The sequence below is a fragment of the Paroedura picta genome, chromosome 4, assembly GCF_049243985.1.
Source record: "Paroedura picta isolate Pp20150507F chromosome 4, Ppicta_v3.0, whole genome shotgun sequence".
In the NCBI taxonomy this organism is placed as follows: Eukaryota; Metazoa; Chordata; class Lepidosauria; order Squamata; family Gekkonidae; genus Paroedura; species Paroedura picta.
In genome coordinates, this window is record NC_135372.1 from 10,569,123 (window position 1) to 10,591,875 (window position 22,753).

A 22,753-nucleotide genomic window follows, 5' to 3' on the forward strand; every position below is an offset into this window, starting at 1 on the left:
ATGGATGAGAAGGAAGGCGTCATGATCTGTGGGCTTGGTGAGCCTGTCCAGCCGTTCTGTCACATCCTTGATGTGTGCACCAGGTAGGCAGCAGACCTCTTGAGACAACAAGTCTGGTCTACACACTTCGGCCTCTACACCTCTTAAGTAAGGAATCCCCAATTCCCAGTACCCATTTCTTTATACTCTTGGGAGCAGACCAAGAACTCTCACCTGTGGGGGCCTGTTAAGTGTATCTTGGGCTTTTGGGGTTCTATGGGGAATTTGAACATTTTAGCAAGCAGCTGAGTAACTGCAGGATGCTTTTACCTATCTTTATGAGGTCATTTTCCCAGGGAGAAACCCTTTTTAAATAATAATGACAATTTAGCATACACTCAAGATTTATTTGGGAAAGTATTGTAATACATTCAAAACTTACACACAAGCAAAAACGTACCAGTGCCTAAGAAATGAAAGTAGGAAAATGAAGGAGTTCAGGGTATATTTAAGTCTCGAGAAGAAGATCGGAAGGAAACCAGCAGCATAACAATGGTGGAAGGCATCTGGAACCAGTAAGCAGCACAGATGGGCGGATCACTGAGCACAAAAATGTGGTGAAAAGCAGGTTTTTATGGCTGAAATGTAGCCACTAACCCTGTGGCAACTTGGTGGGATTAACTGAGCAATCATTCCTGGTGTTAGCATAATGTTATGGGAGATTTCCCTCTCTGTGACAAGTATCAATAATGGCTAGGGAAATCCTAAGGACACTACCTGTCTGCATATACTGATAGCCCCAGGTATTTGGGGGGGAGAGAGAGGAGTGAAAAATTAGTAGCAGGGAGAAAGGAAGGAATAATTACCCATCTCGATAACCCATGCAGATATGTTGGCTCCAGCATGTTCCATCTCGTTTGGTACAGATGCCATTTTCTGAATACAGGGATGCCAGATCGCAATTTTTTTTTATTTCTATGGGTCAATGAGGGATGCCTCTGGGAGTCAATCTAGGCTGTCCATCTAGCACAGCTTTTCTCAACTATTTTACCCCTGAAACATTCTTCAGGCTCAGAGAAACCTGCATGTCACAATTGTGCAGGATATGGTTGGAAGCATTGCTGTGAACATGCCCACACAGGGCCCCTCCCCTTCCCACCCATCATTGACCCATTCAGGAAACCCATCCAGGGTCATCAAGAAACTCCAGGATATGACAAAACCATGGTTGAGAAAGCCTGGTCTAGCTATTCAACAAAAGGGTCCATCTCACTGGTTCTCCAGATTAGAGACCACTGCTGAACCACTACACCAAGGAGTAAAACTAGCATGTTGAGACTAAGATGAAAAACTATCTAGGTACTACGCAAAATACCAAGGCTAATATAAAGAGAATAGTCCAATAAGATATTTATGAAAGTACCAATTTCCCCCTGAGAACAATCACAAAGGCAGCAAGTAACGAATCTTTACAATCAGGGTAATAAGAAGGCTCTAAAATAATTTGGGATAGTTCTAAAGAGCATAGGAAGGTCATGATTTAGGTGGAGGAAGACTAACAAATTAAGAAGAGCAGACCCGGCAGGCTTGAGACGGTTGTGTCTGTAGTTCTGCTGAGGACTAAGCTTGAGGTCCAAGACAGGATTGTAAGCTTGCTCCGTGACTGGCAAATGCGCAGCTAGATCCCATCTGCCAGATTCAGTCAGTTTAAAGCAGGGGTAGTCAAACTGCGGCCCTCCAGATGTCCATGGACTACAATTCCCAGGAGCCCCCTGCCAGCATTCGCTGGCAGGGGCTTCTGGGAATTGTAGTCCATGGACATCTGGAGGGCCACAGTTTGACTACCCCTGCTTTAAAGTGAAACTGGCCAATAGCGTGCATTGGTATAGTTTTTGTATAAAAGTTGGGGTTGGTTGTGGGTTTCTTTGGTTCATTGTTTGCCTCTTTGTATCATTATGTTGGGGTCACAATAAGGAGAGACAGAATCTATCCAGTGGCTGAATTAAGCATAAGAAGATAAAATGTCTCTCATGTCATTTATTTAGACTTTGACTCTGCCAAAACGGTCTCTAGATTCATTTGTTTTCCGTTTTCAGTCTGGCTTTTGTCAGTGGCAATTAGTCCGTCCTTGTTAATGTTTATATATAATGAGGCAAATGCTCCTGTATAATGAAGAGTCAAGGCTGTGAACTCTTGGGGCCATTTCGCACGGCTTCAAAATAGCACAATGGTTGCTAATTGGAAACGCTACTAATTTGCCATAACCCACGATGTCGTAGACAATCTGCAACAATCCTGAAACCGACCCGCAAAAAGCGCTTCGTTGTAGCGCTTTCAGGGGAATCCAGAAAAGTGGATTCACCCTCCGGATAGCGATACACTCCTGCAACCAATCTGCAACAGTAGCGCTAAAGACCTGTGCGTTACCATTGTTGCTGGTTCTTCAAAGTCCCTCCCCCTGGCTCTCTCCTCCAAACTTCCGGCGAAGCGATCGCCATTTTTTTTTCTCCGAGCGAGCGGGGATAAACGCACCGGCGAGCCTCTTTCTGTTTAGAGGCTTCCCTGGCTTCAGTCCTTCACCTTTAGTCACTAAGCACAAACCACTGAAAAGCCCGTTTGCTGAAATAAAGTCCCTTTATTTTTTACACATAAATTCAGCCGAAAATCGGGCCCGTGAGAGGGGGGGGGGGATTTTTTTTTTATCACTCGAGGCAGCGTGCCAACGATCATACAATCAAACGACAGCTCACATTAGGCAGCTGGATGGGTCTCTCCGTAGCAACGAATCTACCTAGATTCGTTGCTATGGGTCGGTTTTTTTTTTTTAAAAAACCTTTCTTAAAGGGAAAGGGGCTGTTTGGGAGCATGCTAACGGCTGCCCATTGGCTGCTTGACGGCCAGGGGCGGGACGAGCTTGGCAATAGCGCTTCCTTTCTAGCGATTTCTGCCAAGACCGGAAGCCTGTGGGAAACGCTAAAAAACGCAACTGATTCCACTACAAAGGCAGGTATGCATAACGACGAATTCCACTATTTTAAATGGCGATTTTTCATTCCGCAAACAATTTGCAACAAAGATCCCCGTGCGAAAAGGCCCCAAGGGCCTCCACGGAAAACAAATGAATCTAGAGACCTTTTTGGCAAAGTCTAATAAATGACATAAGAGACTTTTTATCTTCTTATGCTAAATTAAGCCACTGGATAGATTCTGTCTCTCCTTTGTTACAATTTTGTTACAATCCACTTTTTTCGTGCAGCACTTGGGGTCACAATAAGGAGCTGGAATGAACTCCTGGTCTTTGAATCCACAGATCTAACAGACAACATGTGCTCAAGTTACCTTGGGATTTTTGACTGCTGCTGCCCTCTAATAACTATTAGTCCTTTTGGTCCCAAGTCATGACCGTTCCAGATCAAGTGTGGAAAAGTCTGAGCGTTGCTGCCTGGAATTCTTGTAATGGGAGATACTGGAGATGGACTTCCCACAGGCAAAGTAGCTGCTCTTCTAGTAGGCCTGCTCCTCTATCCATTATGACAGATGATTTTCTCACTTCCACCTGCCACTTCTCATTTTTCTGTCCTTTTCTTTTCATGCCAGGTTACCATGAAGTTCCACTTCAACCCAGTAAGTATACCATTCGTTTATTTAGGGTCATTAACCAGCATCAAAAAACAGCTAAAACCACAGTAACATTATTAAGTTAACAACCAAGTCACGTCCAGGGAGGGAGGGCAGGAGCTGTAGTGGCAGGGCCAATCACCAATACTGGCTGCACCCTGATTGGCCATATTCCAACTCGGACAGCCGGACACGTTCCACCCCCCCCCCAGGCTGTTTCACAAATATATAGAGGAACCATGGATAAGGATATTCCAGTAAAAATCACAATGCAGTATATGAGTAATCAATTGCACCCGAACTGACAAAGTAGCAGTGCATGGTATCCTCCATGAGAGCTACATGAACCTTTGGTCTACTGATATTATAAGAAATTATCGGACATTATTAATTCTGTGATGTGACGTCTGCAAGACAATTACTTTTTTTGAGGACTAAACGACTAACAATATGTGTATATATTGAAAATGGGAGGTAAATCCGGACCCTGTTTTGGCTTGATTCCATGAAATGCTACACAAATGATTTGGTTTAAAGAACTTTTATTGGTCTTTACATTGGTCCCTTGTTTCATTCCCCCATCTGGAAGCTAGCAACCCTAAAATGAAATTCAGAAATATACATCTTGCCTTCTCACAGTTGTTTCCCCTCATCTGTAGCGTTTGTTCCAACGGCTCCCACCAAGCCAACAAGTGAACAATTCATGGTGAACTTTACGGTAACCAACCTCAAATACAAGCCAGAGATGGCCAGTACCAGTTCAAAAACCTTCTTGTCCACAAACAGAACTCTCAGCACACTGGTAAGGCTAAACCTCAAGGGAGCTGATTTTTATTGGGCTGGATCCGATAGAGGCCTACAGGCAGCCTTTCATGGAGAAGACCTCAGCCTGGAGTGTTACATGAGGAGAGTGAAGTTTAACCTCAAGATGTTCTCCTAATGGCATGGGAGGACAGCCAGGCTTTGCTCAAGCAGAAAACATGGGGAAAATGCAAGCTTTCTCTTTTAGGAATCATCTGTTCTGCAGCTGTGCTTCAGCTAGGTTAGAATGAAAGGTTAAGCCAAATGTTTTCATGCAAAAAAGGTCAGATTTGAAGACGCCATAAATAGCAAGGCCGCCAACTCTGACTTGAGAAATTTGGGCAATGCCTGAAGATTTGGGGGTGAAGCATGATGCCACAGAGTCCACCTTCCAAAGCAGCAGCCATTTTCACAAGGAGATCTCTGGAATCCGGAGATCTGTCATGAAAGTGGGAGATCTCCAGGCCCTGGAGTTTGGCAGCTCTAATAGATTGATGGTACTCTGGGAGGCACTCCACAACATAAAATGCAGGAAAGGAGACGGGACAGTGCCCCTTAACTGTGGAGGAGATCCATGTGGTGCTGGAAAGAAAGTCGAAGGATCTAAGACAGTGGTCCCCAACTTTTTTCAGGCTGAGCATTGGGGGGGGGGGGGGGAAGAGGGAGAGCGGCTCTCGCTGCATGGTGCTCACCAGCAGGCGCAAACGCGCAAGTGCGGACCTGCCATGCCTGCGCGTTTGCACCTGCACCTGCACCTCCCCCCGTGCAGCACAGCACTTGCCGGCAGGTGCAAACATGCGGACGCTGCAGCTCCGCGCCTGCACATTTGCACCCACTGGTGAGCGCCACATGGCGAGCGCTGCTCTCCCCCCCGTCCGGTTCCTCGGCCTCCCTCTCCCCTACGCTTGAGTGATTCAGCCGCCGAAGCAGCCAATCGCTCCCACACCGCAGGGGGGGAGGGAGGCGTGCCCACGGCTGCACCTCCCTCCCCCCTGCCGTGGCCCAGTACCGAGGGCTCCATGGTACCGGAGGTTGGGGAACGCTGATCTAAGGGACAGGAACAGGAAATGGGCATGCTTGCTGAAGAGAAGCAAAGATCTGATGGGTCATGGAAGGAGTGCTTAAGCACAAAGGGGGGGGGATAAGGTGGCTAGGGTGTCACCGTTTTGTTTAGGAAGAGTTAGTGTGGTAGAGTTGGAAGAGGAAATGGCCCAACCCAGTGCAGAGTTTGACAAAGGGGTATAAAACCAAGTAATGATATATTCCTTTATGCCTAGCTGGACCGCATTTTGCAGAAGAACAGCATTGGGCCTCCGGGTACGGCCTGCAACATCATGTCTCTTAGGTAAGACCTCTTGAGCAGACATAGGGCACAACTACACCAAAGGATCCGCTGGCTCGACACGATCAAAGCCGATACATGGATGACCATGAACCAACTAAAAGAAGCGGTCAGAGATCGCCAAGGGTTGGACATGACTGAACCGATAACATCATCACACCAGAAACCCCTGAAACAATTATTAGGTTTTGAGAAACCCCAGAAGTGGGGTGACCATGGGAAGTATGGTTTCAAAACTTAGCTTTATACACGCCCAACTGGGGTTCCTCCCCTTCCCACCCCCTCCAAGCCGATCATTGGCCATTTGGGGGGACGGACGGACAGGATGACATGATCACATATGGTCATATCACCCAATAAATGTTCAACACTTTAAAAATATATTAAAAATTGATTAACTCTCACCCATTCTGGAAACCTTCCCAGGGTCATCAAGAAACCCCGGTGTTTTATGAAACCATGGTTAAGAAAGCCTGAAACAGCTATCAGTCCTGGATAGTCCATTCTAGGTTGGGAAATTCTTGAAGATTTGGCAGGTTGGAACCTGGGCAGGTTGGCATTGGGGGGGAGGGAGGGACTTCAGTGGGGTATAATGCTCTTAACCCAGGGATGGCTAATCTGTGGTTCTCTAGATGCCCATGGACTACAATTACAATGAGCTCCTGCCAGTGCCATTGTTAAGTGAAATGTTCTGTTATCCTAAAATGCTCTGATCACTAATTGGGGGAATCAGCTATGCAAAAAGCGGGATAACTAGTAGGATCTTTTTTGCACAGTTTACAAGGTGATTCAGCCCTTCAGGAATCCAAGGCAGACAAGGAATACTATTTAAAATAGTATTGTAGCTTTATTTACAGAATAAGACTAAGCAATTACACCAACACGTACAGCAGAAAGAAATAAGATAGGAAATGGCTACGTTTGGTGGAAAGGACAGCACGGTTCATTCGATTACCTATCTTGCACAGATGGAGAAGCATCTGAGTCAGGCATCGCCAGAGGGAAGTGAGCACCCTGGAAGCTCCAAGGAAGGGCTTTTATACCCTTTCCTTAGTCAGATACCTGGTAAAAGTCACATAGGCAAAATTGGGTTTGGACAAAGGGTACAGATGCCCCCTCCCGAAAGGCTGATTGATCCAGGATGTCCAGGATCAAAATGATCAGTGAGACTGATCTAGGAAACATGGGACCTGGTTTGATATATAGAGCCATAAAAATCTTGGCATTCTGGCCTTTTAGATTCATTTCTGAGATCTGCCATTTAGTGGGGTGGGGTGGGGGAGTCAGAAAGGAGGGTGCCCTTTGAAGTTGCCAGCACAGTGTTTCCCCAAAGATGCAGGGATGCTGAGTTCATGAGGTCAGTCAGTCATGCCAAGCTTCACTGAGGCTCTGCAAAGAAAGGTTGGCCTGACTTTTGCCTCACGTCTAGGCCAGAGCAAATGTCCAAAGTCCAGAGTCTTCATTGAAATAGTCTTGATTGAATCATAGAATCATAGAGTTGGAAGGGGCCATACAGGCTATCCAGTCCAACCCCCTGCCCAACGCAGGATCAGCCCAAAGCATCCTAAAGCATCCAAGAAAAGTGTGTATCCAACCTTTGCTTGAAGACTGCCAGTGATTGGGTCTTGATTGAAGTAGCACACAAGTGCTAATGTCCCACAATGGGGTCTGTTGTCATCCAGGTTTTCTGGCACTATGGAATACAATCCAGAGGGTATTTACACTGGTTGTAATACAGAGTCTGGTAACACTGGTGACATTTCAGTGGTATGGTTGCCCAAGTAACACTATGCTGGCAAAGTAGTTATAGTAGTTGTAATCCGTGGATATCTGGAGAGCCACAATTTGGCCACCACTGCTATAGAATCCACCTTCCAAAGGAGCCATTTTATCCAGATGAACGGATCTCTGTTGCAGGGAGATCAGTTGTAATCTCAAGAGATCTTCAGGCACCACCTGGACATTTACACAAATGGGGTGGGTGGGAACCATATGGCTCAATAAATCTTGCAGTTAACAGATTAATCTGTGTGTTCTAACTAGAGGTTAACATTAAACATGCAGAAAGGTTCTTGTCTTCAGAGTCTTTAATCATCATTATACCGACAAGACTAGAATCCTAGGTGATGTCTAGTTTCATTATAAGACTTCCTCAGCTTTATAATAATGACGGCAAGGTCTCTGGGGAACAGAATGGAGTCTGTTGGGAGACATGAATTCTTCTGTTCATTGCAAGATTTATTGAGCCACACGTGTGTCTGTGTGTGTGTGTCCTGTTTGTATACCACCTTCCTGCTTTCCTTGCTGAGTTGCAACAGTACAGCATAGTTCAGCTGAGTACACGGAAAAACCTTTTAAAGGACAAAAACATTTTTGCTCCAGCACTCCCCCCCCCCCCCAAAGTGACTGTGGATGAATTGTCTAGATTAGGATTATGTGCTCCGAGACTAGGGAGGGTCCTCAGGGATAATAGTGTCATAGACTCTACCAACCACAGCATCTATTTTCTGCAGGGGAGCTGATCTCTGTAGACTGAAGATCAGCTGTAATACCAGGAGACCACCAGGCCCCTCCTGGAGACTGACAACCCTGCTTGTGCCCTTGTTTCCCATTGGCTTTGCAGCTGGATTGTACTGAGTGAAATGGCGAAATGTGATTTGTCAAGTGAATACTGAAATGCATTGGAAGTGCAGGGGGTTGGACTAGATGGCCCTGGAGGTCTTCTCCAATTCTATGATTCTACGTGGACTGAAAGTGCAATATGCAGTAATTATAAAAGTGCCTGCCCCTCTCCTTGTTCCTCTATGCCATTCACCAGGGGTGGCTGAACTGTGGCTCTCCGGATGTCCATGGATTACAATTACCATGAGCCCCTACTGCCACTGGCAGTGGCTCATGGTAATGGCAGTCCATGGACTTCTGGAGAGCCACAGTTTGGCCACCCCTGCCATATGCTTCCTGTTAGGATATTGCCATTTTTAATGTTATTGCTGGGTTCATTACCAAATTTCTTTCTGGATTTCTGACTTGGCGCTTAAACACTATCAATAATAATTATAATCTAGAAGTGAGCAGCGATCTAGATGCTATGGTAGAGGATTGCAGACTGCAGTTGGTTGGGAGTGGTATGGGTGTGTCCCTCCTGGGCTATGGGCTATGGCCAGCCCCTACCAGCAGCTGTTTATATTCTGGGGCACAGTCAGATAGACCAGCATCAGTCCTGTGAGTCTGGAAAGTGCAGGTACAAATAAAGAATATGTACAGTCTGAAACTGTAAATAATGAATAAGTAAATGGCTGGAACTGAAGTGACTTTTTTCAAGTTTGGCCTGGCAAATAAAAAACAGTATACAAAAATCTTTACTAAGGTCAAGACTGCTGTGCACAGAGAGACCACCTCTTAGGGTTGCCAGCTTCCCTGTGAGGCTCGCTACCCCACCTCCCTCATGGGGAGTCTGCTATGGAGAGAGGAAGGGAAGATGCTTGGAAACTGCTTTGAGACACCTGAGGCCTGCTGGTTCACTGCGGCCCATTCCCAGTTCTCTCAGACCTCTCACAGCCCCACATATGTCACAGGTTGACTATTGTGGAGAGACGAAGGGAAAAGTTGTTTGTAAACTGCTTTGAGACTCCTTTGGGTAGTAAGCAATAGGGTACAAAAATCCGTTCTTCTTCTAAGGAGCAACCATGAAAGAAGCATGTGAGAACATAACATTTTATCAACAGTGAAAAAATGGAGAACAGGGTGGACACCTGTGTACTGTGACTATCCCATGTGTATTAGGGCAGGGGGACATTTTGGTGTCTGTGGCCTAATTCACACAAGAAGGGAAATGACGCAGAACTGGGGGGAATTGGTTGCCATGTAGTCTTCCCCTAAGAAGAGTCTCCAGTCTGATTTTCCCTTCACATATCTGAGGACATGGCTCTGGAAAGCTCATCTGTAACCACTATGCCACAATTCCCAAAGGTCAGTCCTCTCCCACACTCAACGAACATTCCACACCACAGGTTCTTGACACCCTTATCTCCATACCCATAACCTCATTTGCCACCACACCACCACAACCTCCCACACAACACACACATTCAACCTCCCACACAACACACACACAACTTCCTCTTCCCACTGCCAAACTCTAGTACCCATTGTATCCCTGGATTTGTCCCTAGTTGAGATATAATTAATAATAAGGACGACTTCTTCTTGATGGGTCAAACCAAACAATAAACTTAAACAATTAGTCTTGATTTTCACTGTTGAACATTACTTATAAAAACCTGGCTTGCCCTGGAGGTTAAGACATTTTAATATATTTCTTATTGATTTTTAATTTAAGCCATTCCTACATTATTTTTGTATAAATTACATAGAAAGGGTGTAAGAATGCCACAAAAGAATAAATTTAAAAAAAAAACACTGGTAATGAAAACACTACTTTAGGATGCTTTGGGCTGATCCTGGGTTGAGCAGGGGGTTGGACTAGATGGCCTGTATGGCCCCTTCCAACTCTTGATTCTGAAAAGGGGCAAGGAATCAAAGTGTGCTTGAATGAAAAAGGGTGTCTTGGAAGGTGCCACACTGCAGCCACCAATGTCAGAAACCTCATTGTAAAAATCTGCCCAGGTGCTGGGCTAGTTAGTCATTTAGCTGACAAATTTAACTGTAATCAAAGCCCTGGGGGGATTTGTTTAACGTCTTAAGGAAGGAAGGAAGGAAGGAAGGAAGGAAGGAAGGAAGGAAGGAAGGAAGGAAGGAAGGAAGGAAGGAAGGAAGGAAGGAAGGAAGGAAGGAAGGAAGGAAGGAACGACGGACGGACGGACGGACGGACGGACGGACGGACAATTTGGGAGTGAATGTGTCCTTTCCATTTCTAGATCTGTGGATGGAGGAAAGGCTACTGGGGTGGACGGCATCTGTACCTACCAAAGCAATGCCACGACCCCTCACTTTGACCGAGCTGAAGTCCACCAGGGCTTAACTGATGCATCAAAAGGCTTCACCAAGATGGGACCCTACACTCTGGACCACAACAGTCTTCGTGTGGATGGTAACAATTATTTTAACAACATTGAGAGAAAGTGAGGATCGTGAAACAGGAGGGTGTAATGAGTAGTGTGCAGAACAATATGCGTTCAGATTCCCACTCTTCCTTTAGAACTAGACCTTGGGCTAGTTTTTTCAGCCTAATCCATCTCATAGGGTTGTGTGTGACTGAAATGGAGAAATGGGAAATCATATATTCCCTGAGCTTCAGTTGTCAGAATATTTCACCAGGCTGGGGCCAGGGTTGAAGCCAGTTTGATCTCTTTAGGGCCAAGGATTCTGAGCATGTTCTGTTGGCTAGATTGTAATGCTCTCTGAGGGGACATAGTAGGAAAGGCAATCCCATAGATATGATGGTCCCACACCATTTATTGTTTCTTTATTTTATGACAAAATGCACATGTTCCTAGGGGTGCTAGAAACCAGCCAGTTTGGCTCACTTCCTGTTCTTCGGTCCTGATCAGACAGACAGCTAATGCTCAAGCTACTAGTGTGCTGGCAATCTATTTGCCTCTATTGCAAGTACAGGCTGAAATCAACTGGGAGTCAGCTTAGGGAGGGGAAAATCATAGGGTTGCCAGCTCCAGTGGGCAAGAGTTCAGGAGAAGACTGGGACCAGGGACAAATGTACTGATGTTGTGCTGATGGGCAACATCACTTCTGGGAAAACCCAGAAATGGCATCATGACATCAAGGGTGACACGCTAGGCATCACCCAAAACTCTCTGGTTCAACTGTATAACAGTGTTGCACTTACTGTTACTGTTTTTCATCTAGTTTTCCATGTGCAGGCAGGCATGAGCAGGACTGCTCACATGTGCAGGCCAGCCACCAAGATTTTTAGTTAACTTAGTAACAGAGCTGAAGGGGCTCCTCCAATTAGAGACATCAAGACCATTTCCCACTTAACAGTCACATACTCTAAGGAGGAGCCCCTCTCCCTCCCTCAGTTCTCTTTGGCTATGGTTATGAGTCAATGTATACAATTAAGTAAGTGACAGTGGAGCAGGAGGGAGGGATGTGATACCTGCACAGAAATAACTAGATGAACAGTGCACTACTGTTTTCCTCATTGTTGTCCTGTGCACTCCCACACAGGAGACTAGCAAGCTGGCTTATCAGGAGGTGGGAAGAGTGATCTACTGGAAAACTGAATGCTACTGCTATCCCCATTGATGTCTCCCTTCTCTTGTTCATGTCCACAGAATAGTGTTTCAAAGGTGTCTGTAGATGGCCAGGTTGCTGCCCTGAAAGTATCAGACAATGGAATGCCTCTTTGAAAGGCAACAGTGTTGCCTGGGACCTCATGGATCATGCCCTTATCTGTAAAGGGCACTCTACCAATGCCATTTCATATATAATAGTGGAGAGACAAAGTCTGAGTAAATGCACCGAAATCACCAGAAGTGCAAAAATCAAACCATGTGTTCAATGACAAACTGAGACTAATGGAAATTCTAGACAGATTCTAATGAAAGATAATGTGTCAAATGTCATCAATCAGTGATCATTCCAGACTCCTATAGTAAAGGAGTATAATCATGATTCATAACATCAATACAATTTAGAAATGCAGCCATAAGTCTCTCATAAAGAAGTTTCCAAAGCAACAATGTAGTAAAATATGTCCAAGAAATCTCTAAAACATCAATGACCCAGAAAACGAATCCAAATATACCAGATGCCTTAGAAGAAGTCTCCCAAAACATCCAGAAGATGAAGTCTCCAAAAATGACGGGAAGCTAGCTATCAGCCCGTTTTGAAGCTTCAATTCCACACAGCTTTTTCAAGTTCCTTAGGTCTTTGTAACAGATCATGGAAATAAATTACACTCTACTCAGTCCTCCTAATAATGGAGACAATCCACCTGGACACTGTCTAATTCGATGTCTGACTCAACAAAACAGACAAATAACTGAGGAACCTGTCTGAATTCTTCTGCTCTCTTTAAATAAAATAATAATGCTTCTTTTACTTCTAGTGTACGTAGTTGTCTTTCTGCTGAAGACGATGGGTGTGGGAGAAAAGTAGGAAGTGAAATATCCTGTGAGATGGAATCTGGAGATCACTTTGGATAAAAAACAGACACTGGGTCTTAAAATCACTCTTTGGTCATGGAATTTTGAAAAGGGATAGTTCATTCTGAGGCCTGTACTCTCTCCTGCCGGCAGATATGTTTGCCACTTAGAAGGACACCTTGAAAGAAAAGTTACACAGAGAGCCAGTGATCAGGGCTCAAGGTTGCATTAAATTAATAAGTAGCAGAGACAGGGACTATTAAGGGATATAAATGATTAAGGCTGGTTCTGTGACAAAGGCTCCTGAGGAACCTCTTAGAAACCTCACATGAAAAATGGACCTGCCTTCCTCTTGGGCACGGAAGGCTGAAATTGCAGCTAGATAAACAATAACGGAAAACACAGAGGCCTGATTCCAATAATAACAATAAATAATGATTATGATAATATTTGTATCCCACACTTCTCTGGTTAGCTCAGGTTGGGTAACAACAGGTTCCAAAGCAATCATACAGAAATTTAAGCATTAAAACATTTTAAAAACATTGATAATTTAAATCTTTCTGAGCCTTTAAGAAGAGTAGGGCCCATTCCGCACAAGGTTCAATGTGGCAAATTGCTTACAGAAAGAAAAAACAGAATTTAAAATAGTGGAATTCGGCGTAACGCATACCTGCCTTTGTAGTAGAATCCAGTTGCGTTTCAATCGTTTCCCACAGGTTTCCGGTCTCGCCAAAAATCGCTAGAAAGGAAGCGGTTTTTTCCGTGCTTTGTCCCACCCCTGGCCATCAATCAAACGAGCAGCCAATGGGTGGTTGTTACCATGCTCCGAAAAAGCCCCTTTCCCTTTAAGAACAGGTTTAAAAAACACACACACACACACACACGTTGCAACAAATATGCCTTGATTCCTTGATTCCTTGCTTCCTCCTAACGTAGAGACCCATCTACCTGGCAGCTGGCGTGTGAGCTGCCATTTCATCGTTACCACGTTCCCCCGAGTGAAACAAAATCCCCCCCCCCCGTGCACAGTGCCATTTTCGACCGAAAATAATGGGAACTTGCAAACAGGGCTGTGTTATGCTTGGTAACTTCAGGGGAGCTTTAAAGCAGCTCTGTGGAGGGACTGCAGCCGGAGAAGCCTCGCTGGGTGGATGAAGGCTTGCCGGCTCGTTGCTCTCTGCTCACTTCGAGAAAAAAAAAATGGCAATCGCTTCGTCAGAGGTTCAGAGGAGAGAGCCAGGGGGAGGGACTTTGCTGAAACCGCAACAATGGTAACGCACAGAACTTTTTTGAAACTGTTGCAGATTGTTTGCAAGAGTGTAGCACTTTCCAGAGGGTGAATCCACTTTTTGGGATTTCCCTGGAAGTGCTACAACGAAGAGCTTTTAACGGGACTGTTTCATGAGTGTGGCAGATTGTGTACGACGTCATGCATAACTGCATATTAGTAGCGATTACAATTTGCAACCCTTCTGCTACATTAAACTTGTGCGGAATGGACCTAGGTATTCTAAAATCAAAGAAAATGGGCAGTTAACAGGGGAAACCACCTTGCCCCCTAATCACAAGATGAAGCGCCTTCATTTTTGAGAATAGGAGAGCTTCACTGAAATTCTTCAAGGCTTTTCCAATACTGATCTGACCAAGTCAGAGAAGAGCTCCTGCTTCTGCACATCTGGGTGGATAAAGCCCTGTGCACTCACTAGATCTAGAACTGAGGTAGGCGGGAAAGTACACCTCAGGACCTGTGTAAAACAACCTGTAACCAAACCTGCCTCAGCCAAAAAGAGGTGACCAAGGCAAACCAGCCTTTAGTTCTAAGAGGTTAATATATAAACCTGCTTCAGCTTCTGCACACAATAGATAATGCACTTTCAATGCACTTTAGAAGTAGATTTTCCTGTTCTGCGCAGGAAAATCCAGCTGCCAAAGCACATTGAAAGTGCATTATCCTATGTGTGCAGAATGGGCCCATGTTCCTCTGATCAGAATGAAGTAAGATTTGACCCTGACCAGTTAGGCAACCACCTTCCCTATCAACGCAATAGGAGGGAAGGGGTACGCTAGGTTATGGTCCCAAGATAATCGGAAGGCATCCTCGAGAGACAGCAGATCTAGGCCTGCTCACATGCAAAAGAGGGGACCCTGGAATTGAACCTTGTAGAAAATTCATGCACAGAAGACGTAGTCCTGGCTGATAGACCACTTGTGTGAGGACTCGCCCAGACCCATTATGCACGGGCCTGAATGCCCGCGCTGGCGGCAGGAGCACTTCGGCTAAAATCACTGATAACACTCTCTGCCGCTGCCAGCGCAGGTGCCTCTTGGCCCAGGGCTACAGCAGGTGCCTCTCGGCCCAGTAAGCGACTGCGGGATCTGCCGTAGCTTCCTGGGTAAGCCAGGGCTGCGGTGGGCCAGTGCTGTGCATAATCACCAGTGCCAGGCTTGTTGGCCCATCCAGCCCCGACCCTACGGTGTACACGGGGAACAGTGGGGCATCCTGGCCCGTCGCAACAGGACGGCGGCAGCAGCAGTAGCTGCCGCTGTGCATAAGAGGCCCCAGTCTGCTGAGCAAGTTGGTCATGACATGAATAGCGTGAAGTCAAGTATTGTTCATAATTGCCCATTCCCAAACCACAATGGCCTTGTGACATAGAAGGTGGAAGCTGTATCGCCTCGCTTGTTCATATAAAACATAGCTGTAGTGTTCTCTGCTTGGCTCTGGACCACCTTCCCATGAAGAAGAGCTGTGAAGCACTCCCATTTCTGAGAACAGGAGAGCCTCATTGACAGTCTTCACGCAGTTTCTAAGTCAGAGATTGCTGTTAGCAACCAAGCAGTCACACAGCTTCTGCATGCCTGGGTGGGTAAGGCCCTGTGCACTTAATAGGTCTGGGACCTGAGGTAGATGGGAAAATATGCCCTGGGACTTGTGTCAAAGAACCTGAGACTAAACCTGCCTGGGCCAAAGGGGTGACAAATGGAGCCATGCTGGTAGTGGAAGCCATTAGCCTTTGAAAACTATTTGAGATAAAATGGCTAGCCAAGGTTTTGATACAGCTTTGTTCCAATAAAACACATTATCTGAGAGGGGACCAAGTTAGATTTTTTTACAGTTAACTCATAGGACTAAGCTCTGTCGTGAGTGTAGGGCTAGTGAGGAGTGGTTTAAGAATCCATGGGGCCTATAGCACCAGAGACGTGGGACGTTAGCAGAGCACAATTCTGGTGGGAACAGCCAGATTGGGGCAGAGTGACCCCCCACAGTGGAAAGGGGTGTCAATCCGAGTAAGAGAAAAAAGGGGGGAGATTCAGATTATCTTTAGTAAGGTTCAGAGTACCTTTATTGGCATAAAAAGGAAAAGGGGCCATGGCTTTGATCCATGGGGGGGAGGCACCACGTGAGGCCCCTGGAAATGTGGGGCCCATAGTACATGCTGTTTCCATCAGATGCGCTCAGGTTTACTCCCATGGAAGCCTTCCCTTTACAGCGATTTGAGAAAAGCTTGTCAACACCTGTTCAATCAGAAGAAACATATGCTTTCTATGGAAAACTGGTCCCGACTTTTAACTGCAGTCAAAAGAAATGATAATAAAGCCTTCTGGTCCCTTGTATCTGGTACTTAAATATACCGCAAGAGCCACTCCCACATGAAATGTCTCCCAGCATTAATATGACACCTTCTAGCATAAGCTTTTTAACGACCTCCCCCTCCATGATCGGATTTACCCCCTGCCTCTGGATACACCTGAGTGGCCCCCTGTCACTCAGGATGAGATTGTTGACCTTATCGTGTCTCTCAAACTTAACAAGGCCTCTGGTCCAGATGGAATTCCAGACGAGCTCCTGAGAAACAATGTGGATTGGTGGTCAGGTTTGCTTGCCCATCTCTTCACTCTGGTAGATAAATATGGCTCTATCCCAGACACATGGTTGAACTCCATTTTGATCCCTATCTTCAAAAAAGGCGATCCCGATAATTTAGGAAACTATAGACCTATTAGTTTACTGTCCATAGTGGGAAAACTTTATGCTAAACATCTGCTTAAAAAAACTGCAAGATTGCTGAAAAATACTCCCAGCAGGGGCGGGGGAAATTATATACAGCTTTTATTGATTTGTGTAAGGCCTTTGACTCAGTCAAGCGTCCCTTATTATGGGAGAAATTAAAGAAGTTGGGAATAGAACACCGTCTCCTTTTTTAACTTCAAAAATTACATTCCTCTAATTTTTGCCCAATTAGATTAGATGGCTCGGGTACTTTATCCCATAAAATTCCTGTATCGAAAGGTGTAAAGCAGGGTTGTGTACTAGCCCCAAGCCTGTTCAATTTGTTCCTTGCCGATCTACCTCTGTATCTGGCCACAGTGGATGGACATCCCCCAAAATTAAAATCAGCTGAGGTTCCTATATTATTATATGCTGATGATGTAGTGGTCCTCTCAGTCACAAAAATTGGTCTTAAACGTTCTTTATGTAAATTCATCTCCTTCTGTGATTTAAATTCCCTAGTTATCAATTTTGATAAGACCAAAATTTTAATCTTTTCCAAATATTGGAAGCATGCCACTTGGAGAGTTGCAGGGAAAAAGATTGAACAGGTTAAGTCCTTCAGATATCTGGAGCTTCTTTTTCATTATAACCTAAAATGGTCTACCCACCGTAATACTAGTCTTTCCTTGGCCAAGAATAAATAACAGGCCATTAGTCGCTTCCACTTCCAGAAGGGCAACCAATACGTGCCTGTGGCTCTTCGGGTTTTTCAAGCCTCCGTCATCCCTCGACTGCTCTTTGGGATTCCTGAATGGATCCAGTCTCTGAATAAAGAAGCTGACTGTATGTCTGCGGCCTTTTACCGCAGAATTTTAGGCTTACCGAATTCGGTAACCTATTTGACTCTATGTACCAAGCTGGGTCTACACACTATCGAATCACGTGCGTGGATTTTATCCATCAAATACTGGCTCCATCTTTTCTTTAGCCCTCCGCCAAACAGTCTCCTTGCATTTCTTCCATCTGACCATTATACTTTGAAATGGTCCCAGGCCATTGCCTCTAAAATCAAATCCATAGGCATTGACCTTGATTATTTAGCTAACTCTGGAGAGGATCATATTTTTCAAACTATCCAAAGAAGAATCCAGAATATTGATCTCCAGATAATTTATGCTGGTGCAGGGGGACCATCTCCCCACAAGCTTTCGGTCTATCCTATACCCCAAACACTATGGCACACTATTTTTCCAACCTTATAATACCTTCAAACCGCAGAGCATTTATGTTAACCAGACTAAACGTATTTCCTTCTGCAATGGTTGAAGGCAGGTATAGGAGAATTCCCCGCAATGAAAGAATGTGCAGGTATTGCCATACAGAACCAGACTCAGTTCGCCATATCATTCTGCGATGTGAGTTTGTATAACAACAAACGTTCTGACTTGATCTCCCCACTTCTACCCTTCCCTAATGCCTCAGATGGCAGGGCTCTTGAATGGCTGCTTACCGATAATTGCTCAGAGACCACTGAACGGGTAGCCAAGTTTTTATCTATAGTAATGTCCCACAGGGTAAAGAAGTAAACGTCACTGGCTTCATCTTTTTGTATTTGCTGCTCCCTTGCCTTTTGTAACTTCCCTCACAGTTTTTTTAGACTTGTATGACAGAACCGATTTTTATATTATTTTATCTTGTGAATGCCATTAAAGGTTTTGTATTGTATTGTATTGTACATGCTGTGTGTGCTACATGGATACATTGACTCTGGGCCTAATGACAGTTGTGTTTGCCACCCAGACTAGGAGGAGGCAGTAAATAACCACTTGTCCAAGTATAGGAAGATAGAGAACATCCCTGAGACCTTAAGGGAGCCACAACTACTGCCATACACTTCGTAAAAAGGACCAGTGGCCAAGCCAAATGGAAGAACCCTGTACTCGTTGGGAACTTCCTGAAATGTATAACGTAGGTACCTTCTATGATTAGGGTGAATAGCAACATGATAATAAGCATTCTCAGTACCCAGGACTTCAAACCCATCTCCTGAGTTAAGTAACTGGGAAACAGAAACCAAGGAAACCATCAATCTGTGAACTCTTAAAAAGAAACAGAAACCATATAAATCCAAAATAGGGCATAGTCAGGTAGGGTGGCCCCCTCCTTGAGCAGCCCTGCTGCAGCCTCGCCAGGCCTCAGTGGAGCTGCCCCGGTGGGGAGAGAGGTGGGGAGCCCCCGCCAGACCTCGCACCCACCCCAAACAGCCATGCCGCAGCCCCACCAGGCCAGAATGGAGGGGAGGCTAGAGCCCTATTTTTTTGTACAATGGACTTTTCTGCTAGTACCTTGAATAAAATTCGGTTGGTCTTAAAGGTGCCCCTAGACTCAAAATTTGTTATGGTTAAACTCAAGGTGGTAACCCTTTTCAAGAATACTCAAAACCCAAGAGTCTGAGGTAATTTCACGCCACCGAGGTAGGAAACTGGTCAAGCTCTTGCAAAAACAGTGGATGGCTGTACTGCCAAATACTGATTTTCCAAAACAGGCTTAGGGAAGGGGTTGAACTGGGAATAACTCTAGGCCTCGAATTAGACCTGCCTCAAGTCTGCTAGGGAGGCTGAGAAGGAAATCTATGATGAGGATACTGTTGATTTGGCCGATCAAAACACTGGTACGCTAGCTGATACCTAGGATAGAACTTGAACCTGTATGATGCAGGCCAAGAATGACAAACACCAAAGGAAAGAGCCATCTGGTGATTCTTTTTTATTTGCAGAAGAAATGCCTCAAAAAGTAGGTCTTCAACATGCAGTTTTGTCTCAGGCAGAAGAGCCATTGACCTTAGCCAGGTGTGCCTTCTGAGAATTATAGACAAGGTCATGGCACAAACAGATGCATCTGTTGACTGTCTGCCACTGGTCTCTTAGCACAGGACTTCGTGCATGGTAGGATAAACAAGGCTTGGGATCTGGAGTGGGGTTACCAAATGTTAGAAATGAGCAGAGGCTGCCCAGAAATGGGAGGGCAGACTTTAGGGCACATGCAAGTTCACCACACAAACACAAAAAAGCTTAAGTCAATCCCTAGATGTCTTTATACCTTCGTTCCAGGGCATGGGGGCAAATACAGAAATCCTTCTAAAAGCCATCATTTATGAGGCATAGTATGTGAGAGGTCAGAATACTCAGGTATACCACATTGCAACTGTGCCGGGCTGCCTGCCGGTATATAGCTGCATAGCTGTACGCCCTGCAGCTTTCTGCAGGGCATACAGGGGGGACACATTTCAGCAGTAGATCAGCTCCAGCACTGAAATGTGTCTCCAGTGGGGACACATTTCAGTGGGCACCTAATCCACTGCTGAAATGTGTGTGTGTGTGTCTGTGTCCCCCGGGACGCAGCAGCAGGGGACAGGTTCCGCTGCATGTGGGGGTTTTGAAATTTTACAGGAAGGTGGGATTGCATTCCCATCCAATCCCACCTTCCTGCAAAAATGTTTAAAAGCTGTGGTCTGCCCCATGGTGCCACAAAGGACTGCAAAGCTGACTGGGGCATTTCCCCCCCTCCCAGCCTCTTGTAGTGTGGGGAGGAGCCAGGCTTGGAAGGCCCAATTCTTCCCATCCACATGGGCCTGCCGTGGGACTGGCACCATTAGTCCCTAGAGTGTGAAAAGGGAATGGGGATTCTTCTGGGCCATTCCGCACCCAAGAAATAAAGTGAAATGCTTACCTTATGCAGGTGCCATATTTTTGGCATTTTACACGTCATCAACATCCAGCATCCAAGCAGCAAAACGGTAGCAACAACCTCCATTTTAAAGCACCTCCAGTGTCTGCCCTCACACCTGCCTCCCTGCCCCTTCTCCTGGGGATGGGATTTTTTTAATTGTTTGTATTGAAGCAAACTGCAAATTTAACGCATAGGCGTTAAATCATGCAGGCAGAACAAAAAAAAAATCCTCCCCCAGTTAAAACACAAAGCATGCCTCCCTAAAGTCCCCCCCCAAAAAAGAATCAGGAACAAGATTAATTTTTGAAAGATCCAAGGCTCATGATTCCAAAAGGGGTGGTATTTAAAAAAAACAAACACTATGCATCTATGATTAGATGCACAGGCGTCTCAACGGAGAAGTTTTACTTAAAAAAAAGATTAGCTGGCATTGCAGGCCCTTTAAAACATGGAGAAAGGTGATTGATTGGCTGCCTGGCTCAATTGACAGGCAGAGGACAGTCGCGTGTAAACCACGTTGCTTTCTTCCACCATTTGAAGCAGGCATGTGAAGTACTAAGAAGCGCAAGAAGGTGGCAAAGTGAGAGAGCCAGAAGGCGAGGAATGGCTGGAGGTGCGTTATTTTTTAGCATTATGCCATTTTGCTAAATGTGCGGAATTGCTAAATGTGTTCCCTTAGCGTGTGTCAAATGAGGGCCTGATCCGTGGCAGGCCCTGCAGGAGGCCAGAATGGCAGAAATGTTACATGGACATGGGGATTAGCACTGCATCCATATTGATGCTGCCCTGGGCCTTTTCTGCCAGTGCAGAATCAGCCCCAGTGAACTTCCATGGTACCATGGGGATTAGAATCTGTGTCTCCCAGATCCTAGTCTAATTGGTAGACTGTGCTGGCTCCGCCCATCTTCCATGAATTTGCCTGCTATTCCACATTAGCTGAGTGATAGCACAGCACAGAATCCAGAAGCAACAGTCTCCAGTCTCCAGTCTCCACTTCCAGGGAGCTTACATTTTGCATGTGTCCTTTTTGTAGGTTACGGACCATCGTCAACACCTAGAGCCAAGTCCCCTTCAGCACCTGATGGGTTGGCCTATGAGCTCGGCTTCACGATAACCAATGAGAACCTGACCAACTCAGACTCATCATCACCAGCATACATGAAACTGAGTACCTCCATCAGCAGAAGGGTAAGGAATAGCCTGAGATCGCCCAGTTCATGCCCAAGTCAGGATTTTGAAGCCAGGCCTCAACTCTAATTCCTACATGACACCGACTTGTCTTTAAATCTCTTTGATGTGATTCAAGTCCGGGTCTGGCCAGTATTTCAGTGGGGAGCCAGTTTATTAAGGAAATGACTAATTAGATGAATGGATGTTCTATGGTTGGTGAAATAAATCCCATTTGTGCAGAGCTTTGTTTTGGCCCAGATAGGTCTTTGCAAGGAGTCATGTTTGCCATCAAGGATCTGAACCACAGTGAAGAAAGGAGCGTCCATCTAGCTTGTGTACCGCTTGCCCAAAGACACAAACATGCTAAATCAAGCCAGCAGGGATCTAACTCCATCTCCCTGACAATTTCAGCTAAATCAGCTCTTCAATGAGAGCGATCTTCAGAGTGGATTCAGGATCTGCAGTGTAACTGGGCTGAGGTCAGTACTGCAAAGGTTGAAAAGGAATTCCACCGTGCTTCTCTATAGCATCCCTTGCCTTTCTGCCTACCGCTACAGAGGTGCTGCCAAAGCTAATAATAAAGACCTGTCTCGGTTTTAATGCTTGGGCACATTATGAGTCGGGTGTTGCTTCCCTGAATGTTCCCTGAGAACCAGTTTGGTGTAGTGGTTAGGAGTGCGGACTTCTAATCTGGCATGCCAGGTTCGATTCTGCTCTCCCCCACATGCAGCCAACTGGGTGACCTTGGGCTCCCTATGGCACTGATCAAGCTGTTCTGACCAAGCAGTGATATCAGCTCTCTCAGCCTCACCCACCCCACAGGGTGTTTGATGTGGGGAGAGGAAAGGGAAGGAGACCTTAAGCCGCTTTGAGACTCCAGGTAGAGAAAAGTGGCATATAAGAACCAACCCTTCTTCTTCTTCAGTAATCTCAGGGCTCTCTCAACCTCACCCGCCTCCCAGGGTGACTGTTGTGGGGAGAGGAAAGGAAAGGCGACTGTAAGCCGCTTTGAGCCTCCTTCGGGTAGGGAAAAGCGGCATATAAGAACCAACT

At 45.7% G+C, this 22,753-nt stretch overlaps 1 protein-coding gene across 2 annotated transcripts in view; it reads left to right on the forward strand.

Moving 5' to 3' along the window:
* LOC143834908 (uncharacterized) overlaps window positions 1-22,753 on the forward strand; it is a 97,494-nt gene that overhangs the window by 71,972 nt on the left and 2,769 nt on the right. Inside the window, exons 24-29 of one of the 2 annotated variants that reach the window (XM_077331815.1) lie at window positions 3,577-3,603; window positions 4,257-4,399; window positions 5,676-5,743; window positions 10,618-10,790; window positions 21,564-21,718; window positions 21,963-22,179. In XM_077331815.1, coding sequence (XP_077187930.1) covers window positions 3,577-3,603; window positions 4,257-4,399; window positions 5,676-5,743; window positions 10,618-10,790; window positions 21,564-21,718; window positions 21,963-22,010 — 614 coding nt within the window. In that variant the 3' untranslated portion in view covers window positions 22,011-22,179. Of the gene's footprint in view, window positions 1-3,576; window positions 3,604-4,256; window positions 4,400-5,675; window positions 5,744-10,617; window positions 10,791-11,991; window positions 12,747-21,563; window positions 21,719-21,962; window positions 22,180-22,753 lie in introns of those variants that run through there. The other variant, XM_077331816.1, reaches the window with a different exon arrangement.